Source organism: Camelus ferus, chromosome 26 (assembly GCF_009834535.1).
Source record: "Camelus ferus isolate YT-003-E chromosome 26, BCGSAC_Cfer_1.0, whole genome shotgun sequence".
In the NCBI taxonomy this organism is placed as follows: Eukaryota; Metazoa; Chordata; class Mammalia; order Artiodactyla; family Camelidae; genus Camelus; species Camelus ferus.
In genome coordinates, this window is record NC_045721.1 from 27351702 (window position 1) to 27377721 (window position 26020).

The window sequence follows — 26020 nt, forward strand, 5'->3', positions numbered from 1 at the left end:
TTCCAGAGGGTCCTAGAGTTGGAATCATACGGTGTACAGCATTTCAGATTGGCTTCTTTCACTTAGTAATATGCATTCAAGATTTCCCATATCTTTTCATGGCTTGAAGGCTCATTTTTTTTTACCTGAATATTATTCCTTGTCTGGATGCACCATGGTTTATTTATCATTCACCTGCTGAAGGACATCTTGGTTGTTTCCAAGTTTTGGCAATTGTGTATAAAGCTGCTATAAACATCTGTGTGCAAGACTTAGTGTGGACTTAAGTTTTTGTCTCATTTGGGTAAATACCAAGGAATGTGGTTGCTGGATCGTAGAATAAGAGTACGTTTAGTTTTGAAAGAAACCACTAAACTGACTTCCAAAGCGTCTGCAGCATTCTGCACCCCCAGCAGCAGTGATGAGAGTTCCTGTTGCTCCACATCCTCACCAGTCACATACTGGTGTGTCAGTGTCCGAATTTTGGCGGTTCTCGTAAGTGTATAGTGGTACTTCTGTTGTTTCAGTTTGCAATTCCTGATGACATATGATGTGGAGCAACCTTTCATGTGCCTATATTCCATTTGTATATCTTCTTCGGTGAGGTGTCTGTTAAGGTCTTTGGCCCATTTTTAAATTGCGTCATTTGTGTTCCGTTACTTATTTTCAGTCTCAACTTGATGTGGTATGTGTGGTGTGTGTTGTTTTCTAAAAAAGTCTCTTTTGTTTATATGTGTGTATGTTTGCTGTTTGCGTGTTCTGTCCTTAGGAACCCTCCAGCTACTGCCCCATCTTGGGTCCGGTAGGGAGAGGTCTGCACCCAATATCTTCCATTTCTCTTCTTCAGTTCTCTCTACTGAATTCCCAACAAGCTTTTGCCTCTACCACTTCAAAAAAATTACTGTCATCAGGGTCACTAATAACCTGCACTTGATGAATTCACTTGTCTGTGATGGGCCCTCATTTTAACCCCTCAACATCATTTCAGACCAGTGACCACTAGACTTGGCTTCAGATGGCTCCCTGTCCTTCCCGCCCCCTCCCCACCAACTCCCCTCATGTGCCATAGCAGAGGCCTCCTCATCCCCCACCTTTCGGCCCCTCTCAGCTGTCCTTGGACCACTTCTCTGCCAGCACTCCCTCTTAGGGCTTTAAATGCACCTACATGCAGACAAACCCAGCCATCTATCTGGATCCTGGGCCTTTCTCCTAATCTCTAAAATCATCTTCAACTGCCTGACGCCCACATTTACATGTCTAAGGAGCGCCTCAGCCTTAACATGTCCTGCACAGCACACCCTCAGCGATGCCCACCCCTCCAGAGGTTTCTCTCTTCTCAATGCAGCTCCAGTCTTCCAGCTTCCAGACCAAAACCTGGAGCCATTCCACTCTTCTCTTCTGCCACAGCCACACTCAGAAAACCTCTTTTGCTTTGTCTTCACGTAGATCCAAATCTGATCCCTCTTCTCACAGCCTCGACCGCTGCCACCCTGGTGCGGGCCACCGACGTCCTTCTCACTGCGAGGGACCCCAGCTGGCCCCCTGCTTCCTCCACCAAACCTGCTCTCAGCTCAGCGCCTCAGGCAACTTCTTCAAGATGTTAGATAATTTCACTCCTCTGCTAGAAGTGAGCTGTAATTCTCCACCTGGCTCTCTGGAAAATGGGAGGCTGGTACCATCTCCACTATGCGACCTTGCCCAGCTCTGAAGCCGCTTTCCTGTCTGATGACCTCTGTCACTGTCCCCACTCCCTGTGCTGCTTCAGGCCTTCGCGGTCCCTCTGCTTTGAGAGCTGTTTGCCTGGACATCACCAAGCCTTGTGCAGACAACCTTCCTGGAAGCCTTCCTGACCCCGTCTCCCCACTCTGAAACCTCTTCCCTGCTCTCTTCTCCATGTGACATGCTTTCTACCTGACCTAAGACTTCAGTCTCCGCTCACCAGCCCTTCGCGGAGGTGCCCCAGCTTCCACGGCAGTGTCTGATAGACAGACTCTCAGGAAACGTGTTCTCCAAGAGATGAATCAAAGAAGAGGGTTGAGCAGTAAACCAAGGTCCCAGAGGAGGGGAGCACGGGGAAGAAATCCACCTGCGGGTGGAAGGAGTCAGTGCTACGCCGGTCCGCGGTCAGGGGGCGGCGGTCTTCCTGGTGGCAGTCTCGGGCTCGCTTCTTCCAAGCTTCCTCTCTGCTTGGAGTCCCAGGTTCTGTGGTGCTGGCCGGGTGGGCAATCAGCGGACCCTCCCACTGCTCCCACCCCAGCTTACCGCTGGGACCCAGGGTGACACTGTGGGCGTCACCCAGGGACACAACTCCGCCCCCGGCTGACCCCCTTGCAATGACCCCCTAACCTCTGACCCTCCTCCCGCTCCCTCTCGTTGACCCCGCCCCTTGACCCCTCCGCAGCCGGGGTCAGCTTACCAGGGTTTACTCTCTTCTCTCTGAGCATGCTCGGAGCACACAGGCCCGCGGGCCACGCCCACACAATAACAGCCAATCCTCAGACTATGCACGGCTGATTGGCAGCCAGTGGTAGAGGCCCTGGATCCGGATTGGGTCGGCTTGCTGTTGTGGGCAGGCCTACAGGGGCGGAACCCGGAAGTTCCGAAGTGCCGCTCTGGCCGAGGCTGGGGTCGCTGGGTTCGTCGGGGTCGCCGGGGTCCTGAGGCCGGCATGGCGTCGATGCGGAGGCAGGGTAGGCGGGGGACTGGAGGTGGTGGGGGGTGGGGCCCCAGGACTGAGGGGGACGGGGCTGTGAATGACGGGGCTGTGGATGACGGGGGCTGTGGGGGATGGGGGCTGTGGGGGACGGGAGCTGTGGGGAACCCTGGGCTGTGGGGGACAGGGGTTGTGGGGAGACCCAGGGCTTTGGATGACGGGGGCTGTGGGGGACGGGGGGCTGTGGGGGACCCGGGGCTGTGGGGGACGGGGGGCTGTGGGGGACTCGGGGCTGTGGGCGACGGGAGCTGTTGGGGACCCGGGGCTGTTGGGGACTCGGGGCTGTGGGGGACAGGGGTTGTGGGGAGACCCAGGGCTTTGGATGACGGGGGCTGTGGGGGATGGGGGCTGTGGGGGACCCGGGGCTGTAGGGGACGGTGGGCTGTGGATGACGGGGGCTGTGGGGGATGGGGGCTGTGGGGGACCCGGGGCTGTGGGGGACGGGGGGGCTGTGGGGGACTCGGGGCTGTGGGCGACAGGAGCTGTTGGGGACCCGGGGCTGTTGGGGACTCGGGGCTGTCGGGGGACAGGGGCTGTGGGGAACCCTGGGCTGTGGGGGACAGGGGTTTGTGGGGAGACCCAGGGCTTTGGATGACGGGGGCTGTGGGGGATGGGGGCTGTGGGGGACCCGGGGCTGTAGGGGACGGTGGGCTGTGGATGACGGGGGCTGTGGGGGATGGGGGCTGTGGGGGACGGGGGCTGTTGGGGACCCGGGGCTGTGGGGGGGACGGGAGCTGTGAGGGACCCGGGGCTGTGGGAGACGGGGGGTTGTGGGGGACCCGGGGCTGTGGGGGGACGGGGGCTGTGAGGGACCCGGGGCTGTGAGGGTCAGGGGCTGTGGTGGGTGGACACTGCCTGCCCAGGCCCCAGGTTCTGGCTTGGGACCAAGATTCCAGCCCAGCTGCCGCAGGGACCCCAGACCTGGATGGGAAGGTGGCTCCCAGTATCTCTGGGACCTGCAGGCCCAGCCCCGGGTGTCCAGGAGTCTCCGGGTGTCCAGGGGCCACAAGGCCAACAGGGCACAAGGGTTCCCTTTTCTCCACATCCTCTCCAGCACTGGTTATTTCTTGTCTTTTTGATAATGGCCGTTCTGACAGGTGGGAGGTGACATCTCATTGTGGTTTGATATGCATTTCCCTGATGATTAGTGATTTGAGCATCTTTTTGTGTATCTCTTGGCTGCCTGTAAGTCTTTGGGGGGAATATCTGTCAGTTCTTCTGCCCATTTTTTATTCAGATTGGTTTTTTTGCTATTGAATTGTATAGGTTCTTTATACATTTTGGATATTAGCCCCTTACCAGATATAACATGTGCAAATATTTTCTCCCCTTCAGTAGGTTACCTTTTCATTTTGTTGATGGTTTCCTTGGCTGTACAGAAGCTTTTTAGTTTGATGTGTTCCCTCTTGTTTATTTTTGCTGTTGTTGTCTTTGCTTTTGGTGTCAAATCCAAAAAATCATCACTAGGACCCATGTCAAGGAGCTTTTCCCCTGTGTTTTTTCCTAGGAGTTTTACGGTTACAGGTAAAGGTGGAGATTTTAGGTTTGTTTCTCATGGTACTTGAATTAGTTCGGGCAGTGATTATTTTTTTCCCTCTCTACATTTAAAACAGATGATTGCGTGTTTGCCCCTTTAAAGGAAAAGCGCAATGGCAGCTATAATTAATAAGCTTTTGCTTAAAGTAAGAATAGAAACTGATTTCTCAGTAAGGCAGAATACGGAGAAAAGGAAGTATGGTTCCCACTCTGTGTCTTCCTCTGTGGAAAAACGCGCCAGGCTTCCCCTACTGCTCCGAGTCCCAGGAGTTCGGACTACATGGTCAGCTTTAAAGAACAGATCATCTCATAGATTAAAATGATGAAATTCCCAAACAGTCCAATGTTAGACTCCCAAGATGAGCATTGCAATATTGTCATGAGTTCCCAGCCCTCTCTTGTATACCCCCACTGGCAGCAAGGTTGACCAGCTCTGCAGACGACTGTGCGGGTCCTGGGACCAGGCCTGCTCATGGCTGTCACAGCGTGGCCTCCTGATGACTCCTCCCTGCGCTTGGCTGGGGCTCTGCTCCGCCTGCCTGGGCGCCGTCCCTGTTGGCGGTGCTCCTCTCCGTGCCCGTCTCTCCTTTCTTTGGTTGTTGGTGACCGGCTCTGATCACAGCTCACCTGAGCTCACTGGGCTCCTTATTCAGCTCCTCACTGTTCCATCCTGAAGCCACGTGACAGAACCGTCAAGTCAGGGTTGGGCTGTTTCAGAACTTTGTGGTGAAAGGATAGGTTAATAATTCTTGGCAGTGTACGTTGTAAGTGGGAAACACTGTGAGTTTTATGCATCCTCTTCACTGGATCCGGATAGCGCTTGTGCTGGGAAAACACTTCAGCGCTGAGAACACTTGGTGGGGGGATTTAGCTGGAGAAGATTCGAGCACTTGTAACGTGTGGAAGTGTGATCCCTGAGCCATGTTCCATCTTCCGTGTCTCTGTGGGGCTTGTGGTGACGTTTCAGTTGGGGACGCTTGTCGGTGGGGAAGACGCCCCCAGTCTGGCTGCTCTTGGGGAACATGGGGTCCAGAATGGCGGAGGTGGCTGTGGGGCCATCTGTGCCTCGAGGGAGGGGGCCTGGCACACAGGAGGCACTGTGTGCACAGCTCTTGCTTACTGAGCGTCTCTCCAGCGCTGGGTATAGCTGGGAACAGTGCTGTCCCTGGGCCAGGCTGGTGGCTGCTGGCAGGTGCTTCTTGGGAGCCATGCTGTCTGCCCTGGAACAAAGACACTCTGCTCCAGCCCAGACCCAGAAAGCACAAAGTGGGTGGGCTGGAGCGGGGTCCCGCAGCTTCCCCGATGGCATGTGCCGTCGGCAGCAGAGTTCTTTGGAGTGAGAGGGAGGATGTCCACCTTGGCAGCAACACTGCTGGGGTAGGAAGTAAACTTGTAACGTGCTCTATTTTATGCTGGAAAGCTGTGGGGACCATGCTACAGGCTGTCCCTTGGGCCTCCTTTGGGAGCCTCTGTGAGTGAACAGGCAGCTCTGAAGAGAGTCGCACGGTAGGCTCCCTGCAGAAAGTGCTGGCCTTCTACTCGGGGAGGTCGGGGGGCGTCAGCATAGAGTGAAGGACTGAGCCAGGCGGGGACTGTGGCTGGCGCCCCAGGGAGCCCATGGTGAAGGAGGCTGGCAGCTGGTGACAGGGCAGCGACAGCACTGGGGGTCAGGAGGGACCGCGGGCCCCTGTGGGCCGGTTGGTGCTGCCGAGGTTCTGTCTGGCCCATCTGGCAGCTCGTTTAGCCTCCCCTGCCTCCAACAGGCACCCCATGGTAGCGTCTCAGGAGGCAGCTCGGTCCTTTTCAGAAAGTCTGCCTGCTCTCCTCCTGTCTGGTGATAGCCTCTCGGCTCGGGGCACGTGGAGCGAGTGTGGCACCTCTTCACGTGACGCACAGACCTTGTCAGAGCCTTGGACAGTCAGTCCTCCAGCCTCTCTGCTCCACACAGACGTGGGCTCGTGGGACAGGCAAGCGAGAGGGCCACCCAGGCCTGGGATCTGGACTAGGAGGAGGACACGACTGTCACCCTCCCTGCCACTCGTGTGCATCTATGTGTATGTCTGTGTGTGTGTATGTGTGTGTCCCGTTGCACCCTCACCCTCAGACTTGACACTGCCCACAGTTCCCTCTAGCTCCTCAGGCCCACAGGCACTAGATGGACTCCGGGCTCCGTCTCTGTTGGAAAGACCCTCCTTTGCGTTGAGCTGCATGCCTGAGGCGCCCCAGCAGGTGGACCAGCCACGCTCAGCGACCTGCGGGAGCAGCGGGGCCTGTTGATCCACCTAAGTATCACTTTGGTGTTTTAGTCTGTGTTCAGTGCCATATGGTGGATTCCTGCTCTTCTGGATCAAGAGCTCTTTTCCCTTGCAGAGATCTTCTAGGACTGAGTTTCCGCGGCCTAGAGAGGTAAATTCAGAGATGGGGTCAGGTGGCAGCCAAAAGAGCGGGTGGAAGATGCAGAATGCGCGGGAACACAAAAGGCTGGCTGGTTTTAATGATTTTGTTGGGCTTTGGGCTCCAGGGGTGTTCCTGGCTCCTGGTATGGGTGATTCCGGCAAAGGAGTGTCACCTCCTGCGTGCAGAGCAGACGGAGAAGGCCTGGCCTGGCTGGGTTGTTGGCATCTGTCACAGGTGTCCCCTGGGCTATCTGCTGACAGGAGGGGCCAGCTCACCCCAGCCAGGAGGGTTTTGAGATGTCAGGCCATCACAATAGACAGAGAATTTATGATACACGCAATACACGGTGACAGCAGAGTCGTGAGGGCTAACTTGCGTAACATGTATGAAGCGTGAAGTCCATGTAATAGCCTTCCGTCCCCCCAGGTGCAAAGGAGGCGGTGGGTGTGGAATGTGGAGGGGCCCGCTGAGCTGAGGGGGAACCCTGTCGGGGGAGGGCACCTGCATGGCCCAGTGGCTAGAGAAACAGGCTTTCAAGACTGTAGGACGAGGAAGAGTCCTCAAGCCAGGGGGGTGGGGGGCACTGCAGGTGACTCGGGAGCCTCCCTGCTGGGGTCGGGGTGGCAGGTCCAGCAGAGGGAGCAGCACTTCCTCCCTGACATCCCCAGTGAGTGAACAGAGAGCCAGGCTCTGGTCAGGCAGGGCTCTTTGGGCTGAATTCAGGATTCGTCTGTGGAAAAAGCCAGTGTCGATTACACTGGAAAAAACTAAAGTATTAGAGTGAAGGTAATCGGTTATCTTGTATCTTCCAGTTGTGCTGAGGCAGTTTGCCTTTGAATGTGCTCTCTGCCTGTCCAGCCCCGCCTGGGTCCGTGGCAGCGAGTTTGGTGAGAAAACAAGGCCGTCCTGCAGGGCCGTGTTCTGCCCCCCATGCCTTTTCCAGGGTTGGGACTCGTCCACCAATCCTGATAAAAACAGTCACAGCCTTATGTGCACTTAAAATGTTTCTGAATGGCTGACGACATAGTTAGCGCTGCTTAAAAGAAACCCATGAGGAATAATTTTGGACAAAGTTTAGAATTTTTTTTGAGTGTTAAAGTTTTGGGAGAAAATGAATATTAATGTATGTCCACTGCTTAGATGGGGAGACCACCTCAGATTGGATGTGGCGTAAGATTCTAATTATATGTCCCATTTGAGTCCTATTTCTGGTCTAATTTGGAGAACTATTTTCCTTTTAATTAATATTTCAGAAAGCTTGCCAACTCTTGCTTAAATCTTAGCTAATTATTTTTCCATTTATAATTCTGTGATAAAACTTATTAAGAAACTATCACTCGTTAATTAGCATACTACACTGAACTTTCTTGTGAACTGATGTCATGCTATTACCAGTTTATTCCTTTATTCCTAGGCAGCCGTTAAATACCTTCTCTTATTATAGGGCTAATGGGAAAAAGCCCACATCGAGTATTGCTGAGGAAGCTATGGAGAGGCTAGCCGATAAACATAGCCTTTCCTGAAAAGAGAAAATTCAAAATACCAGATTCCAAGAGATAATAACCGTAAGAAAATGTAAATTTAAAGTAGCTCTTAAGATATACAGATTTCAGGATGGAAAAGGGAATCAGCTGGGTCAGCATTTACTGCAGGTAGGGTGTGTCTTTGTTTTCAGGCCAGGGTCAGGAGGCTGTCATCTTATTGGCCCCGGTGAAAGCTTTGATTAATGTTTGCTTCTGGTCTTACTTCCAGTAGCAGTTTTTCACCTACATGTGATTTCAAAAAGCCTGCCAACAACTCTTGTTTCAAATTCTAGAAAGTCACTTTTCCATTTAGATAATCACTCTAAAAAGGTATGTCATAAACCTGTTTGTTCTAATGTTTTTCTCTCATCATGAAATATCAAGAGGTCACATTTTGCAATTGATTTGTTAACGTTTATGGTCTTTTGTTTTCCGGTGGTTCTTTGAGCATGTGGCCCCATCAGTTACACTGCTTCCCGTTAATATCCACCCTCTGAAATACCGTCTTTTAGCTAATTTTACCCCTCATGCCCACAGATTAGCTCTACGCATGTTTTTTGTCCTCTGAGAGTCATGCTTTTCTGAGAGACAGTGGTTCGTAGGGACCATAACAAAAGTTTTGAAATACTCATTTGATAGAGAATCACAAATGAATCAACTGCGTTTCTAATCTCATCCCAGGAAGCGCCACAGTGTGTATTTAGCGAGAAGAAATGTGTAGTTTTACACCAATGCTAAATGAAGTTTATCGTGTGCATGGAGGTTGAGGGGAGATCATGTTACTTTGCCATCAAAGGGAACTTTTATAAGGAGAAGAAAGTTGGTGGTGGGATGACTTTGTCAGTGGTCTCAAAGATCATGGATGCTTTTTCTTCTACCACATATTTTTCATTTCCCTTTGCTTTTTCCGGAATGGAATATTACAGAAGAAGAAGTTCCTATTTCCACTTTTTTCCAGGAGAGGAAGCACACCCAGGTTCCCCTGATCAGGAGGCTCCCCTGCTGGGACCAGTGTGGGGGGTGGGTGCTGTCTCACTCCACGGGGCCTGTTAAACACCCCGCCCCAATACCGCAGCCAAGGTAACCTAATTCCTTGAAATGCTGCCATTAACACCTCTGTTAAAAAATGGAACAAACCTCTTCCTTTATATACCCAACTGTTAGATTTTAAAAAGCGTAGCTGCATGGAAGAAGAGTTCAGAATTGAGTAGTTTACCACCAGCATCAAACTGTCTACTTCCTTTGGAGGTGCATGTATTTACAGTTTTTCTAGGTGTCTAGTTTCTAAAGAACACTTCATTGAAAATTTATTTTTATTTGGCTTGTGCCTTTAACCTGGAATAGCCCGTTTAGATAGCAGTCCTCTCTGAAAATTATACCCAAATGACTTAATTCCCCCGTGACACAGAGACTTGATCTCTGTGTTTGGTACTTCATCGTATTAACTTCAGACGGATGTCTTTCTCCACGCTGACCTTTCGCTGTGTCTCTCGTGTCCCAGTTCCAGTTGCTGTCCACGTGGTGATTGTACTTGCCTCCTGCAGGCATTCAGCATCCATTCCCTGCTTTTTTATGTTCTGTTGATTGCTATTTGACAGATGCCAGAGTCTCAAGTTACAGCTTGCTCTTGCTGCCGGGAGAGAGGGGCCCATCCACGAGGTGTGAGGAGGGGGAGAAAGCGTGGGTTCACTTGGTTCCCTTGGTGACAGGGAGCTGCCTTCCTGGACCAGAGTGCCCCGCTCTGTTTGTTTTTGAGCACAGTGGAAATCAAGCAGTAAAGAGACTTTTAACCTCTAGAATGCACACACACAGTCACACAGGATGGTCACAAAGTGCATTTCAACAAACCAAAAATGACAGATGCTTTTTAAAAATGATGCTTTACTGTGTACTGGTATCCTGAAAAAAAAAATAACCTTTCATTATGTTGTGCAGCCCTGGTATGGACATAGACGTGTAGGGCCTCCTCTCTCCCCGTGGGCACTTCCAGGGCTCTGGGGTTTGGTTTCCTCCCGGCTCCTCCATCTGCCATGGATGCCTCGTGTCTTCAGTGGCCGAGATCCCCCTCCCTCCGTAGTCATTTTGTTGAGCCGAGGACAAATGTGGCTGGTTTGTGTTCGGAACGAGCAAGCACCCTGCTTCTAAACACGGGCTCCTTGGAGACGTGTGGAGTCCAGGTCTGGGGCGGAGGAGGAGCAGGTCAGCCTGGAGCAGCTCCTGCTCAGCCTGGAGCAGCTCCCGGTGCCACCAGGCACTCTCAGGAGGGTGGGGGCGTCAGGGGTGCGGGCCCAGTGTGGGAACAGGTGCTGGAGCAGGCAGCCCCGGACCAGGTGACCGGCACCAGTGTGAGCTGGGACACGTTGTCCAGTTTTGGGTTGTGCTGCGGGCCATCGGGTGGGCGTGCCTGCAGTGGGAGATGGGGTCTGGAACTCAAACTGGAGGAGATTTCAGCCTTTCAGAGGACGGCTGGGCGGAAGTGAGATGTGGGAGCAAACCCAGCGCTTGGAGATGGGAAGGTAGAGGGGCTGGGTGAGAGGAGGTGAGGGCACACCAGTGTCAGCGCTGCAAGCCCTGGTGAGTCTTGGGCTCCAGGCTTCCCTGAGTTCATTTCAGAGTCTGTGGCCGGTTAGGATTTCACCTTAAAGTTTGTTCTAGTTCATAAATTAAATTTGGGTTTGTTAACCATTTGTAGATCAGGTTTATTTTATCTGCCTTTGCTTTCCCCTAGAGGTTGCCACTTTTGGAATGGAACCTTTTCCCCTCTGCCATTTAAGGAAACGCACATGACAGTTTAATTTCTAACAGGAACTTTGAAACCTTTCCTTTGAACATTTCTCTGAGCACGCGTCCCAACAAACAGCCCGTCTCTCCTGTGCCCCTGGCTGCCCAGGCCCGTGTCGTTCCACAGGGGTGTTGGGAACACTCTGTACTGGGTCCTATGCTAGCAAAGATCTCACAGAATATTCAGCCAGATGGAGGTGTGCAGGGACCTGGTGTTGCCAGGACCTTTGGCCTTAAATGATGGCATCGGCCCCTCCAGCCAGGGGCTCCTGGGCCATGGGATCTGTGGTCAGTCAGGGTGGCATCAGGAACCTGTGGTCTGTGTGTCTACACCCACGCCCCGACCCCACCACCACCAAACACCAGCTGGGTTTTAATAGGTTTCGGAGGAGGCCTTTTGTGTTTTTGACAACCTGAACCAATTGGAGGGGGTTATTTCTAATGCGCGTACCATCTAAGAACGTGGTACAATTGCGGGGGTCTGTTTTTAGGGTTGTGCTCCCGAGTAGGGCCAAGGAGCCCACCCCTGTGACCCCTAGCCACTCAGAGTCCCACAGGCTCCGCCACACAATTCACTGCGTCCTCATTGTGCTCGAATGTATGGCCTCCCCCTCGTCATCTGAAGAACCAGGGCTTTTCTTTTCTCAGGGTCCCGCTTTCCATCGCCAGAGCAGCTCGCGCTCTCCTTGCTGACTTGTTTCTGAATGTAATGAGGTTGACATGTTCATTTGATTAACTTCTTCCCTCACCTTTTCTAGGGTGCTGCTTTGAGATTCGTACCTGTGTTGTTCACACTTAAATCAGGGCAGAAGTACTTACTCGTTGTGGCAACTTTTCCCCTCCAATTAGAGCAGAACGTAAACTAAAATAACCAAGTGGAGGCCCTCACACCCTTGCGAGGGCCTTGTCGGCTGTGCAGGCTTCCCTGACCACGGCTGTTCCCCAGGCAGGTGTCTGCCCAGCCACACACCCGCCTAAGGTCCAGCACGAACTGACCTGGACTCGTCCTGTCCGGGGGCACTCTGGTATCCAGGACCTTAAACCCCAATTCTGAAAACAATTCAGTCTATGCTTTACATGTAAATTCAACCAGAGGTAAGGTCGTCAGAGGGATGACTGGAACTGTGAGGCCAAGTACAGACCCCCTGGTTCCCAGTCCCCATGCCTTCCCCCATGGCTCTGACCCTGTGTTCACACCTGTGGGCACCTAGGGCCAGGGTTTCTCTGGGGGACAGTGCTTGGGGTCTTCTGGGGAATACAGGTGGGGGACAACCACAGTGGTGTCCTGTGGTGGGGCAGTGGCTTTGCCTTCAGATGGTGACATCATTTATGTCTTTATTTTATATGAATCCGTTTGCTGTCAGCTGCTGTCAGTAATTCTTTTCTTCTTTTAATTGGTTCCCTTTCTAGTGTTTGTTGGAAAAGTGCTAAAGAGACTTTATCCTAATGCTCCAGGAGGCCAAGAAAAGAGGGCCCTGGGGAGTCCGGCCTCCAAAAACCCACCTGAGAAAGCGGCTCCTGCGAAGGTGAAGGGCGGGGGCCCCCCCCCCAGGACAGGTGAGCAGGACGGACGGGACAGGCCGGCCCCTGGGAGCTCGTTCCTGACCTCGGGCCGCTGTGGAAGCACCCCAAGTTTCTCAGTGAGGCGTGGTGTCAGCTGTGGGGTTTCCATGCTTGTCCTTTGTCATGCTGAAGTTCTCTCTGTTCCTAGTTTGTTGAGTATTTTTTTAATCGTGAAAGAGCAACATTTTTTTGAAGCAGTATGTCATGGAAATTTTGAAGGAAAAGTATTATAATTTATTTGCAGTTAGAAAAAGAGAAATCTTGGCTAAAAGCAAAACAATGAAATCACAGTCAAATAGACAAAAATTGTGTGCAGGATCGTATGAAAAATTCTGTAAAGGTTTGAAAATTCCCTGAAGCCCTGGTGCTCATGAAGGAGACAGCTCGGCGATAATCAGAGCCGTGCACTGTGCCCGTGTCTATGCAGTGTTGGGAGAAGCAGCCAAGCGAGGGAAGGGGCCCGCGTCAGTCAGTCCTTAGCCGACGCTGGGAGAATGCTCTTTGTTCAATTAGGACGAGATAGTGATTGTGATCATTATCTGTTCATTTTACAGAAGCACTTCTACTTTTTTTGATTTTAAAAGAGTGTTGGCAGTTCCATTTGTTCTTAAAGACAAGGATACAATCTGTAAACAGCCTCAACAGCCTGTGTGTGTGCATTTTGGTTATACTCAAGAGCCCGTATTGGGGGAGGGTATAGCTCAGTGGTAGAGCATGTGCCTAGCATGCCTGAGGTCCTGGGTTCAATCCCCAACACCTCCATTAAATAGATAAACTTAATCTCCCCCTCAGAAAAAACAAAAAACAACACACACACACACACACACACACACACACAAGAGCCTGTATTAGACCATTATTTTTTGTTATTGCTTTTATTTTTTTTAATTTATCAATTCTATCTGCTTTACATTATATCTGTTTTAAAGAGCCAGATAATCCACAAAGAATTACGAAAACAGCAGCATCCTGCACTGAGCACAGTCACACCCATTCCGAAGTCTGTGGCCACTTCTTTGGGGAATCATAGCCCCACCTCCGAATGCAGGCCATGCTTCCTATTTGTTCTCTTCTCGGGTTTTAGGCCTTATCTGTTCCCTCTCATGGGGGGAACTGAAGGTTTAGTTTGCTGTCACTCCATCCCCTCAGAGACTCATGTGTTCCTCACCCCCGTCCTCCCAGGGTTCCTGGTCCCGTTGGATTGGTCTTCAGAGTTCACATTCTTATGAGTGTGTAGACACTGGTTTCCAGCTGAGTCACATACATAGGATTATTCTGTTTCCTGCTCTAGTGGAGTTAGTGCAGCTTGGTGGAGTTAGTAACTGTCCTGGGTTCTTTATTTGTATGCTCAATTTTCTATATCCAGTTTTCCCCGAAGCCTCCCACCACCACTGTCTCAGCTGCCTTTGATAAGCTCAGACGCATGAGGACCTCGGTCGGCTCTGTCTTTCTGGACCCCGTCCCTCTGGCCGCCCTGCTGCAGCGTGGCCTCCTCCCCAGCCTCCTGCCCTGTCCTGACCCCGCCTCCGCCCTGGGGAGGCCCCTCCTGCCCCTGGACCCTGTTGTCTGTCCCTTCTGGGGTTCCCCTCATTTTGCTGAGACACATTCCCTAGTAGCTTCCTGAAAGATGATTTTTGGGAGAGAAATATTGGGGGACTTTGAATTTAAAAGTACTTTATTCTTACACTTGGAAGTTTCACAGGGTGTAGAATTCTGAGTCAGAGATCGTTTCCTCTCACAGTTCTGAAGACCTGTGGAGGCGTCAGGTGTCGTGCGGACTCTCGGCACCATGAGCAGGGGCGGTGTTTCACCCCCGAGGACTGTTTGAAGTTTCCCTTTCGGACCCAGAATCTGGAATCTGACACTAGTTTTCAGTGAGGGTTTGTTTTTATCACCGAGCCAAGTGTCCACAGGCCCTCTCAGTGCGAATTGTGTCATGGGTGATTCCCGCACCCTCATCTTCTCTCGGGACTCCTGTTACCGGGCTTTGGCGCTCCCAGGAGATCGCCACATTTTCTTTCCTATTTCCTTTTCTGTGTCTTAGCTGCTTTCTGGGTGATTTTCTCAGCTCTGTTTCCCCCACTTTCTGCCGTGTTTCTTGTTGCTATGATCCCATCCCAGCTTTTGCGGAGTTGGAGGAGACGGTGGGGTCCCCACATTCACGTACAGATGCTCCCCTGTGCCTGGGCGCCCACCCAGAGACCCAGGGTCTGCTGTATGCTGGCATGTGGCACAGGCCTGCCTGGGCTCCCGGGCAGCGCCCTGTCTGCACCCCACCTCCCCTCCCAGGGTCCCTGGGGGCTTTCGGACACCCCAGGGCAGCGCTGTCTGCTGGATCCCTGCTGCCGCTTTGGGGTCCAGTGTCACCACTCCCCAAGTTAGGCTGCTTCCATCTGTCCCTTGTGCCTTCTCACCCCCTTGCTCTCATTTCCTGGGTTTGTGGAGGGAGCAGTGATACAGGCATGTGACTGGCCCTGCCCCTGTCACTGGGTTCCTGATTTGTGTCACGGTGGTAGGTGTGTGTCCCCGTGGCCGTGCTGGTATTGGCCCCGCACTCGAGGCCCAGAGCCCCGGGTGCCGTCTGCACAGCCAGTCCAGGTTTCAGTGCTCTTCTTAATCCCTTCGCACCTGCTGGTCTCCCTCTGACAAAAGGAGGGACTCCGGCGAGAGGAGCCACTGGGAACACTGGCCTCCTGGAGATAAGTGAATTATTCTAATGACAGGTAACAAATCTCTTTGCAAGTCAGATGTTTCACATTTCTTTACTTTCAGCAAAATTGAAGGAAATAATTGCCGTTATCAGCTGATAGATCACCAAAAATCATTTTTTGATGATGGGTCTCTCTGTGATTTTTGGCATGTAGCTCAGAAAGGATGAAATGAATCAAGTGACATTGCTATTTTAAAAGCTCCGTACACTGTCATCTACTTATTTATGTGTTCAAAGTTTCTCAGCGGTTACCTCTGTAAAAATTAAAACTAGGAATACAATTCATGAAGAACTCTGCCTTATTACACCAACAATAAATATTCTTCCACTTTCTCTCCTCTTAGGAAGAGAATCGTTTCCAAAAGGATTTCAGTCTGTCTTGAATAATTATCAGAAGTAATAATTATTATTTTGGTCAGTTGCATTCTACTAATTGTAATAATTTAGAAAAAGAATACATGTTTAGCATCATGGAAATTTTTAGAAGAATAGAATTTGTTTGAGAAGTATGGAGTGATACAGTCCTCATAGCAGGGCAGAGCTGGGCGAGGGGTAGGGTTCCGGAAGGAAAAGGATGATGTCAGGTGTCTGACTGCGCTGGAGCTTGTCCACCTGTTTTCAGCAGATGAAGGTGCCTGTCAGTTTGCCGTGGTGCTTAGATTCCCTCACATACACATTAAGGAGGAATGTTGCAAATTCATTTTAAATATCTGTTTACAATAGAGCACAACTGGGTCTTTCTGTGGCGGCTGCAAAACGTGCATGGGTGCGAGGTTTACAACATGCAGAAGTAACAGGCAGAGGTGGGGGGAGGTGGCTGTCTGTCAGGCCGTGTGGCCACAGTGTGTGCTGCTGCACCTTGCTTTCACGGGACGTCTGTGAGTGTCTGGAGTTGTCTGTGGAAGTGTCGCAGAGCTCATTTTGGTACAAACTGCAGTCAGTTTTCCATTAAAATGTGAGTATTTTCTTATAAAACCTTGAAAATACAACAGGTGTCTTCCAGCTGTAAGATAAGTAGGGGCGACACTTACTAGCACCAAGATAACACTTGGAAGCTGCTAAGCAAGCAGAAGAGACATGGTGACTGTGGCGTGATCGCTGTGGTGGTCGTCATTTAGCAATAAGCTTGTCCTCACACCGTGCACCTTAAAGTACACGGCGTTATACGTCCGTTGTGTCTCAATAAAGCTGGAGAACCACAGAATGACCCCCGTGTAAGTGGAGCCTTTGAATGCCATCTCTAGCCCCAGTTCCTCTGTCTACCTATAATTCGGTGGTCACCATTCTCCTGCATTTTATACGTTGTTACATGTCCACTTGATTTTAGATGCACAGTATTGGAGGGTGTAGAAAGCTTTGTGTTAATTTCGGAAGTTGCCGTCTGCCCGGCTGGTTCTCAGCAGCCCGCCTGACTATGCGTCAGTGCTGTCCCTCCCATTTCTGGTGCTTGAGGCTCTGCGTTTGTGATTCTCATCCCGTGTGGGAAATATTCAGGAACTCATGCTTCAAATGTTTTCTCTGTCCCCTTGCTGTTACCTCTCTTGGGGCCACAGGCCCACACACCAGGCCCCTCTGAGTGGTCCCCGGCTCACAGTCCTCTGACCATGAGGCCTTTCCCTTCCTCTGGGTTTTTATTTGCCACCGTTGGGCTGCTTTCATGTTCTTACAATGTGGTGGCCTAGACACAAGCAACCAGGCTAGGGAGGCACCTGGACCTGCATGCCACGTGGTGTCCCCCAGGGAGGTGGGGGGGGTGTGCTCCAGGGGGTCAGGGGAGCCTTCAGGGCAGCTCAGCAACAGCCGGGCTGCATCTCCTGTGCTCCTGAGATGCTCTGGGCTGTCTGGACCCAGGGAAGTGGCTTGGGAGTGGCCTGGCCCTTCCGGCCTGGTCACTGCTTGCCAGGACCCCTCCCCAACATTCCTGCCAGCACTGTGACCACACTGAGAGGTGAACCCTCTGCCTGGCGGCCAGTCTTCAGCCATGCTGGTCCTTCCGTGCCCCTCACTCCTCCCTGGAATGCTGCCTGTGGCCAGGAGGCACCTGGGCCTCCCTCAACCCCTGTCTCCACCTCAGGAAGACCCTCCCAACCCAGGTCCCAGCTCACCCACCCTGGGTTCTTTGTGTCTGGGACCCGCATCTGAAACTGGTTTCGTGTCCACCCGTCTGGTGGGTCCAGGGTGGTGTGTGCTTCCTGTTACAACATCGTGCCGGGAAGCACAGACTATCTGTCCCTCTGGCTTTGAGTCACAGCCTCCTCCGTAGACAGGATGCTGGGATCTCCTGGGTGTGCCCGGGGCGTCCTCCTCTGGAGGGTGCTCGGTCATTCCCCTCACCCGCCACCAGCCTGTCTGGAGGGTTGCTGCCCGCTCCCTCCTCTCTCCTAAACCAACGAGTTCTTTGTCCAGATCCTCCCGACGGGATGGTCTTAAAACCCCACTCGCATACGGTAGGTGTCTGCATCTCACCGTAATACTCATCACAGGTGATCAGCAGAGCTGAGCAGCCCACGTCTGCCTCTGTCCCTTTTCTCTTGGCTTGTTTGTCTTCTAGGTTTCAGCTCTTCCTATGTGCCAGATGCCCGTCCTTGCAGATACCTTCTCTCTGTGGATTGCCTTTTCATCTTTAAAACAACAACGTCTCTGTCATTTAGAAGTTGATCTGACTATGACATGAGTTCTCACTCTGAGTTTACAGTTTGTGCTGTTTGTGTCTGGTTTAGGAAAGCTTCCTACCCCAGTAGTGATGATGTTTTATATTTTCTTCTAAAAGATTTAGTCTTGCTGGTTAGGTATTTTTTTTTCCCTTTCTGAGCATTGTCTATGTTTCGAGGTAGTGATTTCATTTCGTTTTTCCGGTTCTCTCAGCCCTGTTTGTGGAAGAGTGTGCCCTCTCCCTGAATCCATCCAGGGCCGCCTGGGAGGCAGGGCCATGTGTGACCCTGTCTGACCCTTTTCTGTCACACTCACATCCTACTTTGAGGAGAGCTGGCATCTCCCCTGGGGGTGTGTGCCCAGTGCTGGCCCCAGGGTTGCTCTTGGATCCTCTCTCCTCCCTGACGGGCGACCCTGGGTGGCCCCATGGTGCCAGAGCCCACTGCACACTGGAGAGTGTTTGCTGTGTGCTCCCTGCATCTCTCCCTTGCCACGTCCTAGTGAGGCCGCTAACCTGGGGACACGTCACCAAGACCGTGACTGGCCAGGTGTGTACCCGAGTGGAGGGAGTGTGGAACAGCGATGATCTGCGCGGGGCATTTTGTCTTTAAAAATGGGTGTGTCCAGTGTTGGAATGTTTGTGCTTTTTAGGAAATGTTGTCAAGACAGAGGAAGTGCCCTTGAAAGGGAACTCTGCACATGGACTTGCCCACAGGACGCGGCAAACGTGGTGGCCGTGGGAACTAGAGGTGTGCCAGTGTCTGTGGGCCAATGCCACCATTTTGTGTCAGGGCCACTAGCCCCTGTGTGCAGAAGTTAGCAGGCACGGGAGTGACACCGCTCTTTGTGCAAAAACAGCAGCAAAGTTGTCCTTTGGAAGCTGGTTAGAGAGATGCTTGTGGGGCTGTAGGACGTGTGGGATGCGTGCCCTGAGCCAGCTGCGGGTGAGGCCAGAGGACGGTGGGAGCCACGGAGGAGGCAGAGGCTGCCCAGCAGAGGGACGGCACCGCACTGCGAGGTTGTGGACCCCTGTGCCCCGCGGCGCAGGGATGCTGCCGCATTTACTCAGATTTTCATTCTGCAAAAGAAAGTGGTGTGACTTGAGGCCAAATGTTATGTAGATGCTTCCTCTTGAAGGATCGCAGCAGCAGGGAGACCCGCTGCAGGGACAGGGATCAGGCTCCCGGCGTCTCCTCTAGCGTCCAGCCTTTTTCTCTGCAGCACTTCTCCGGTTACCCTAGGCAGGTAGGAAGAATAACCTAGAATATTTCCTGTTCAGTTAGTGTAGATTGGAATCGAAGGTCGGGGGTTTTCAGCTGACGTGCAGGGCTACGTCGAGTCGGGGAGCCTGTTGTTCCCACACAAGATGCACCGAGAGACCCCGCCCCCTGCAGTGACTCCAGTGACCTGCCAAGTTGGCAAAGGACATTCTGAAAGTCCAAGCTGCCTCGTCATCAGAATCCAGGAGAATGAGCACTCGTAAATTGCTGGTAGAAATGTCACTTGGACAGGCTTTCTGGAAGGTGTTTTTATAGCGCGGATTATCCTTTGAGGTAGTCGCTCCCCTCCCACCCGTAGCTCCTGGGTGTCCAAGCCCCCAGACTCACTCCTGAGCCTCCTCTCATCCTCACCTGTGACCCCAGTACTTTGCCTGCTCTCCGGCCTCTGTGTGCATGTGGCCAGGTGGGTACTGCTTCCTTACTGAGTTCCCCACCTGGGCAGGTCCCCAGACTCAAGGAGTGTTACCTGCTGTGGCTCGTGAAGTGCTGTGCACACCGCTGCCCACCAGCTCCCTCTGCTGACGTCTGCTTAACGCCTCAGCTTCAGTCTCCGCCCTCCCCATCTCAGTAAGCGGTGACACAGGGCGCAGCATGGCACCTCCGCTCTCCCTGCCAGGCCCACGCACCACCATTGGCCCCTCTTGAACCTGCCTCTTCTCAGATCCCTTACGTGCGTTCTCCTTCCCTCTTCAGAGGGAGCCTGTTTGACTGGCTGAGGCCACAGGTGTTGGTGGCCCCACAACTTCCACGAGGGGCCAAAACAGCTGAGGAACAGGAGGAGGGGCCAGGGGTGCCAAGATGGGAAGGCTTGTGCAGAAAATGATCTGACCCCTGCTCCACCCTCAGATCTGCATTAAAATGACCCAATTCTTGTCCACACAAACCTGCACGTGGATGTTTACATCAGCTTTATCCACAGTTGCCAGAACTTGGCAATAACCAAGATGTCCTTCAGCAGGTAATGGATAAGTAAACTGGTCCGTGGAGATAGTGGAGTATTTTATTCGGCTAAAAAGAAATGAGCTATCGAGCCATGAAAAGACATGGAAGAACCTTAAATTTATATGATTCAGTGAAAGAAGCCCATCTGAAAAGGCTACACGCTATGTGATTCCAACTATAGGACATTCTGGAAAAGGCAAACTATGCAGACAGAAAAACAGTCAGGGGTTTTCAGTTTGGGATGGTAGGCAGACATGAAAGAGTGGGGAACAGAAGAGTTTTAGAGCAGTGAAGCTGCTCTGTGTGACACTGTAATGGTGGAGACGCGTCATTACACGTCTGTCCAAACCCACAGAACATCCAGCACCAAGAGTGAACCTAATGTAAACCGTGGACTCTGAGTGAGGATGTGTCCAGTAGAGGGTCACCAGTTCTAACAAATGGACCATCTGAGGGGGATGTTGGTAATGCAGGCAGGGGGATACATGGGAATCCTCTGTTCCTTCCCCCTCAGTTTCGCTGTGAACCTAAAACTGCCCTAAAAATGTAAAGTCTTAAATTGTTTTAAATCACTTGAGGTTGTTGGGGTGAGCAGGTGATTTGCAGAAGAAAGGGCTGAGCCTTGGGCTGGGTGACAAGGCATGATGGTGGGGCCAGTGCACAGACAGACAGGGACACAGCGGTGGTGAGAGGTGGGTGGTGAGAGGGTCACAGAGCCGCAGGAGGGCTGGCCCATCCCAGCCGCATGACTGGGACCTGAGCCAGGTTTATTCTGTAGGAGCAGAAGGACGTGGCGAACGTCTGGCTTCTGCCACCAGAGCTGGAAGTAGAGATGCGATGCCCTGGGTGACCGGATGGGGCTGTGTTTGTAAAGGCCAGATGAGTAAACCACCCTTCCCAGGGCTGTCGTGGAGCTGGGGGACACCGCCCTCGTCCATAATCGACCACCAGTCCACGTCAGCGTTTAGAGGTGTGCTGTGCTGTTTTTTCAGTCCCACACCGAGTGGAAACCCAGAGTTGGCTTTGCTGATGTGTGCCAGACGCCTGCCATGACCACTGTAGTGTCAGGGGAGAGGAGGCCATGTGTCCTGGAGCAGAAGGGGCGACTCCTTCAGCACCGACTCCGTCCAGCGTCTCAATACAACAGGTCCTGGGGACAGGGCCCAGGGCGGTGCAGACTGCTGACTGTGAGGCACTTGTTGGAACTCACGTTTCCTCTCCCCATAGACTCGGGGCAGTGAGTCTCCCCTGCGTGCGGTCCCTCCCTCCCTGCTGTGCCGTCATCTGTCTCGGCCTGGCTGTGTGCGTGTGCTGCGAGCACCCTAGGTGTTGGACGACGAGGCAGCTGACATGGGGGAGGCAGCAGGGACTCCAGTAACCCTCGTTCAAGCCTGGCCAGGGTCTGCAACAGAGCTGAGTGAAGTGGATGATCTGACAAATACCAAGACCCTTTGGAACTCGAATCCGGTGCTTTTCTGCAGGGGGAGTTTCCAGGAATTCTCACCAGGTCGTAGTGAGACTCTGGCATCCCTGATGCTAGCAGAGCCCACGCCGTCAGCGATGCCGGTTCTTCTCGGCTCCAGAACGACCTTTAAGGCGAGGCTCGTATCATCAAGGCAGAAGGGGGGAGACTGAAGCTCTCAGCAGGATGACTGAGGTCTGAGCCTGGGTGTGATTCCAGAGCTGCTCTGAATCTCATGCCTGCTCTGCTGTTTTGTCTTCCCCAAATGATGCTACAGGTCCTGGACTCAAGCTGTAAGATCCCCAGGGACCAGTGGGTGTCTGGTCTCCCGCACGGTCGTAGACGCTGTCCTGAGAATTCCCGTCAGTTGCTGGTCTATTCGGCAAGCGCCCGGAAGACGGCTGTTTGCTGACTGTGGACCAGCCACTGTCAGGCCTGCTGTCCTCAGAGATGTGATAAAACACACAAGTAAATAACCGCAGAACGTGACAAGATAAAGTAGATCAGCGCCCAGCATGGGGCAGGAGTGCGGATACCCTCTAACTCTCCGCCGGCTTCGCTCAGGTGCCGGGACAGAGCACCACGACGTCTCTTTCTCCTGGTTCTGGAGGCTGGGAGCCCACTGCCAAGGTGCCGGCAGGTTCCGTTCCTGGTGAGGCCCCTCCCTGACCTGCAGAAGCTTCTCGCTGTTCCTCCCAGGGTCTCCCCGTGTCCGTGCGGAGACCCTCCCTCTCTCCCTCTTCTGAGGTCACCAGCCCTGAGGAGTCAGAGCCCTTCCCTGTGTTCTGACCGGGGCAGGATCAACGTGAAAGCTTGTTCACTGCAGCGTGGTTCAGAAAAGAGGCTGGGAGAGCCTGCTCTCCACCCGCAGGGCTGCTGAGGGTTAAGGGGCACCCAGGTGTATCGTGCAGTGAAAATGCAGGAGGCAATGCAGAGAGCTTGCTTCTGGATTCTTTACAAAAAGAAAGAAGGAGGAAAAGGAACAGTCCATGAATATTTGTTCGGCCACATACCAGTCATCCTAGGGGAACAGGCAGGGGACACTGGTGCCTCTTGGGTGGAGCAAGTGGCTGCTAAGAGGGTTGTGGGGGCACCTGTGCTGCTGGGCTGTGTCCCTGTGTCCCTGTACCTGTTAGGTGAACAGACAAGCAGAGGCCTCTAAAGAGGCTGAATAGACTCTGTTTATTCCTATGAAGCGCAGGGGGTTACCTGCCCACAGACCCTCACTGAACAGTAAGGAATGTGTTTTAGCAAAAACAAGAATGAACCTAGAGAGGAAGCAGGGGATGTCAGTCGAGCCCTGAGGTGGGAAACTGATTTTTAGGAAAATCTTGGTAAAGTAATTCAATTGACTGTGACAATGAAGTGGTCACATATGTGTGTTTGGCAACCCTGGCAGCCAGTGTGACCGTGTGGGGAGAGCCCCGGGGTGACGATTCTGACATAGGAGCCGGGGTTGGGGGTGTGGGATGGGGCGCGCCCAGGGTGCAGGATGCTCAGCACTAGTGCTGACAGGCAGAGGCTGTGTGTGGAGAAGCACCGTCGGCCGGGCGGGGTGGGTTCAGAGGCCAAGAGTTAAATCAAAAGCACATTTGGTGCCCTCCAAATCAGACCCTGAGCCAGAGAGGGTGAGGATTCTGAGCTGCGGCTCTAAGCCAGTCGGCCAGCAGGAGGAGAGCCAGCTGTCATCTCTTCCAAAACCTCGAGGCCACCCCAGTGCTCGGTAGGGAGGCCCATGGCTCTGACCATGACAGAGGGGCCCCAGCGTCCCTGCTGACCACCACGCATCCACCCAGAAGAGAGAGAGACCAGGCCCGGAAGCTGCTCTGGAGATGAGCGGGGAGGCCGGGCCCGTGTGTCCAGGCGGCGCGGCCGTGTGGCCCGCAGACTCAGCCTCGGAACCAGCGTGCAGTCAGGACACGTGAGGATTGGGAAGAATTCTCTCTGGTGCATCTTGTTCTCATCGCGTAAATCACCTCCTGCCAACTTATATTCATCCTGATAATTAAGTGAACAATAGCATTTCTAAGTTCTGTTTGACTTTCTTATTAAGAAAAATTTAGCTGATTAAAAGCTTCCAAAAATGTTCTGTGAAAAATTATTGAATGTTGATGCTACCCGACAGGGGATGTTCTGCTTGGAAGCACAGTCTCCACCCTGCCCTTGATTCTGGCAGGGAATGACATAGTCATTAATCAACCTGGTGTATCAGATTCACTTAAGAACTAAATTCTTGCATCTCGGCTTCAAGAAAGTAAAAGTATTGATGGCAGAAGAATTTGAAAATGTTTCAAGGGTTTTACACTTAAATGTCTTGAAACCACACATTCTGTTACACATGCATTAGTGATTTCGTTCAGTCCTTACCGGTTGTTTTTAAAATAAAATACTCATTTTTTCTGTGAAAGGCTAATTGTAACATCCACTTATGTTGGACCAAGAAGGTTACTCTGCCATATTTGAATGAGAACATGAAGACTGAAGCACTGATCCTACCCCTGGTTGGAGGGCCTGAGGGGGCAGCACCTTTAGCTGCCTCTCTGGACGGGGCAGACCAGAAGATCCATCTCCAGGAGTTTGTTTGAAGGAACTATGTGGTCAAGTGGTAGAGGTTATGTCTGACAAGTGTGGTTGTAGTGACTGCCTGGGATGGTGGAAATTCAGAATCAACCTCCACGTGCAAAATTTAAGACAGTGGTTGAATTACAGTTAGATTCATCAGTAATGGAATGTTATGTCGCCTTTACAAGAGTGTGTAGATTTAAATATATCATAATATTTCATCATGCTCACTTTTGAATGATATTATACACATAATATGTAAGTGTATAATGGTAGAACGTGTGTAGTGTGGTCCCATTGAGGGGTATGTGTGTGTGTGTGTGTGTGTGTGTGTGTGTGTGTGTGACACACAGGGCATGCAGCTTGTTAGCGTACATGGAGACAGAGGTCTAGAAGATTACCAGAATGTTAAGAGATTCATGTTGTGCCAACCAGGGTTATGTTATATGGAGTCTTCTTATTTTCTGCTCATTACTCATGAATTAGTTATGTTTTATATCATATTATAAAACCCCAGAAGTTTACATAATAATAACTGAACGTGAATTTAAATAATCACACTCATTCCTTTTCCTGGCTAGTTACATAGCCAACCAGCTCTTCTGGCACAATGCTTGGCTTATTAGGGTCGGTGTTTATGGCCGTGGTTTCTTCAGGGAATCTGGGTGGAGACGCTGCCCGGCAAGCAGGCGTCTGATGACCTCTGTCCCCGCCTCTCCCACAGGTGGCGACACTCAGACCCAGCCTGTGCGCCGGCTCTACACGGTGGGCCTGCCTCCCGAGGGCTGGGTCCCCCGCCCCCCGGAGCCCCCTGGCTGCATGGGTCCCGAGAGCGCCTCCAGCTGCGAGGGCTTCTCCAGCGGCGAGGACTCAGGAGGTAAGACCCCATCTGAACTGTGACTCGGGGTTGGGGGCGAGGGCACCGCCATGTGGGCCCTGCAGGCATTAAGGGCGGCGGTCCAGACCCACAGCAGGCGCAGTGCTCGGGGTGGGAGAGGACCCGAGGCTGGACGCGGTTGTGGCCGTGTGTGAGGCCGTGTTAGCGTCAGAACGTGAAAGTGCTCCTCTTGTTAAAGAGGCTTTTTTCTCGATTTTCCAGTTTCTTCAGAATTTCAGAGGATTGTATATCAATTTTGTAATCAGGGAAGTAAGTTATTTTGCATCTGTCATGGAAAAACTGAAAGATTATACTGGCTTTTGCTGTCGGATGTCTTGTGAGTGAAGGAAGATCAAGGAGTCGGGTGCTCTGGTGCTCGTGCTGCACGTGAACCGTTTACCTTGGAAAGTGAAAGGTGCTTTTTCCCCTTTTAATTCATCATTTCAGAATTTCCTTAAGAGGAATTTGGAATTTTCAAATAAAAATTCATCCCAGGTGATTTTTTAGCAAATATAGGTCTAAGAAACTATACCATAAACCTTATTTGACTATCAAGAAAATGTGGATTTCTAGTAGATAGATCATTCTGACTTCCTAATTAGAGGATCAGAAACCATAAAACCAAAAATGGGATAGCTTAGAAATACGTATTTGTCTTTTCAAGGCCTGTTGAAAAATCTTAGAATATAATTATTAGGTCGATAGATTAATTTCATCAGAAAATTAAACGTGTCCTTATAAAGACAGATCACTTTGGTGAAACAGTCCACTATGTCCTTAGTGTACTCGATAGAAAGGGCAGGACTCGTCCTGGGCAGCTGTGCACAGCTGGCTCCGCTGCGCGAGCCACCACCTGGCAGGTCTGTGGACTGGATCCCACCTGAGAACCTTCTGGTCGCCCTTGACCGAACGCACTGCCTAGCCTGGTTCTGCAGGGCTGAGCTAGAGGCCGTCCTCGCAGGAGGTGGGAAGGCGTCTCTCCAGCTGGACAGACATCTCTGCAGACAGCTGTCTCCTGCCAGCACCCACAGGGCCCAGGGCTG

The 26020-nt window shown here is 52.1% G+C and overlaps 1 protein-coding gene across 6 annotated transcripts in view; it reads left to right on the forward strand.

Annotated features, from left to right (window-relative positions):
- Positions 1-2552: 2552 nt before the first annotated feature.
- The window catches only part of ERICH1 (glutamate rich 1), a 78208-nt gene continuing 54740 nt past the window's right edge, over positions 2553-26020 (forward strand). For all 6 annotated transcript variants that reach the window (XM_032468539.1, XM_032468540.1, XM_032468538.1 and 3 more), the window contains exons 1-3: positions 2553-2669; positions 12340-12486; positions 24825-24977. In XM_032468539.1, the coding sequence (XP_032324430.1) occupies positions 2648-2669; positions 12340-12486; positions 24825-24977 (322 nt within the window). In that variant the 5' untranslated portion in view covers positions 2553-2647. The remainder of the gene's footprint in view (positions 2670-12339; positions 12487-24824; positions 24978-26020) is intronic.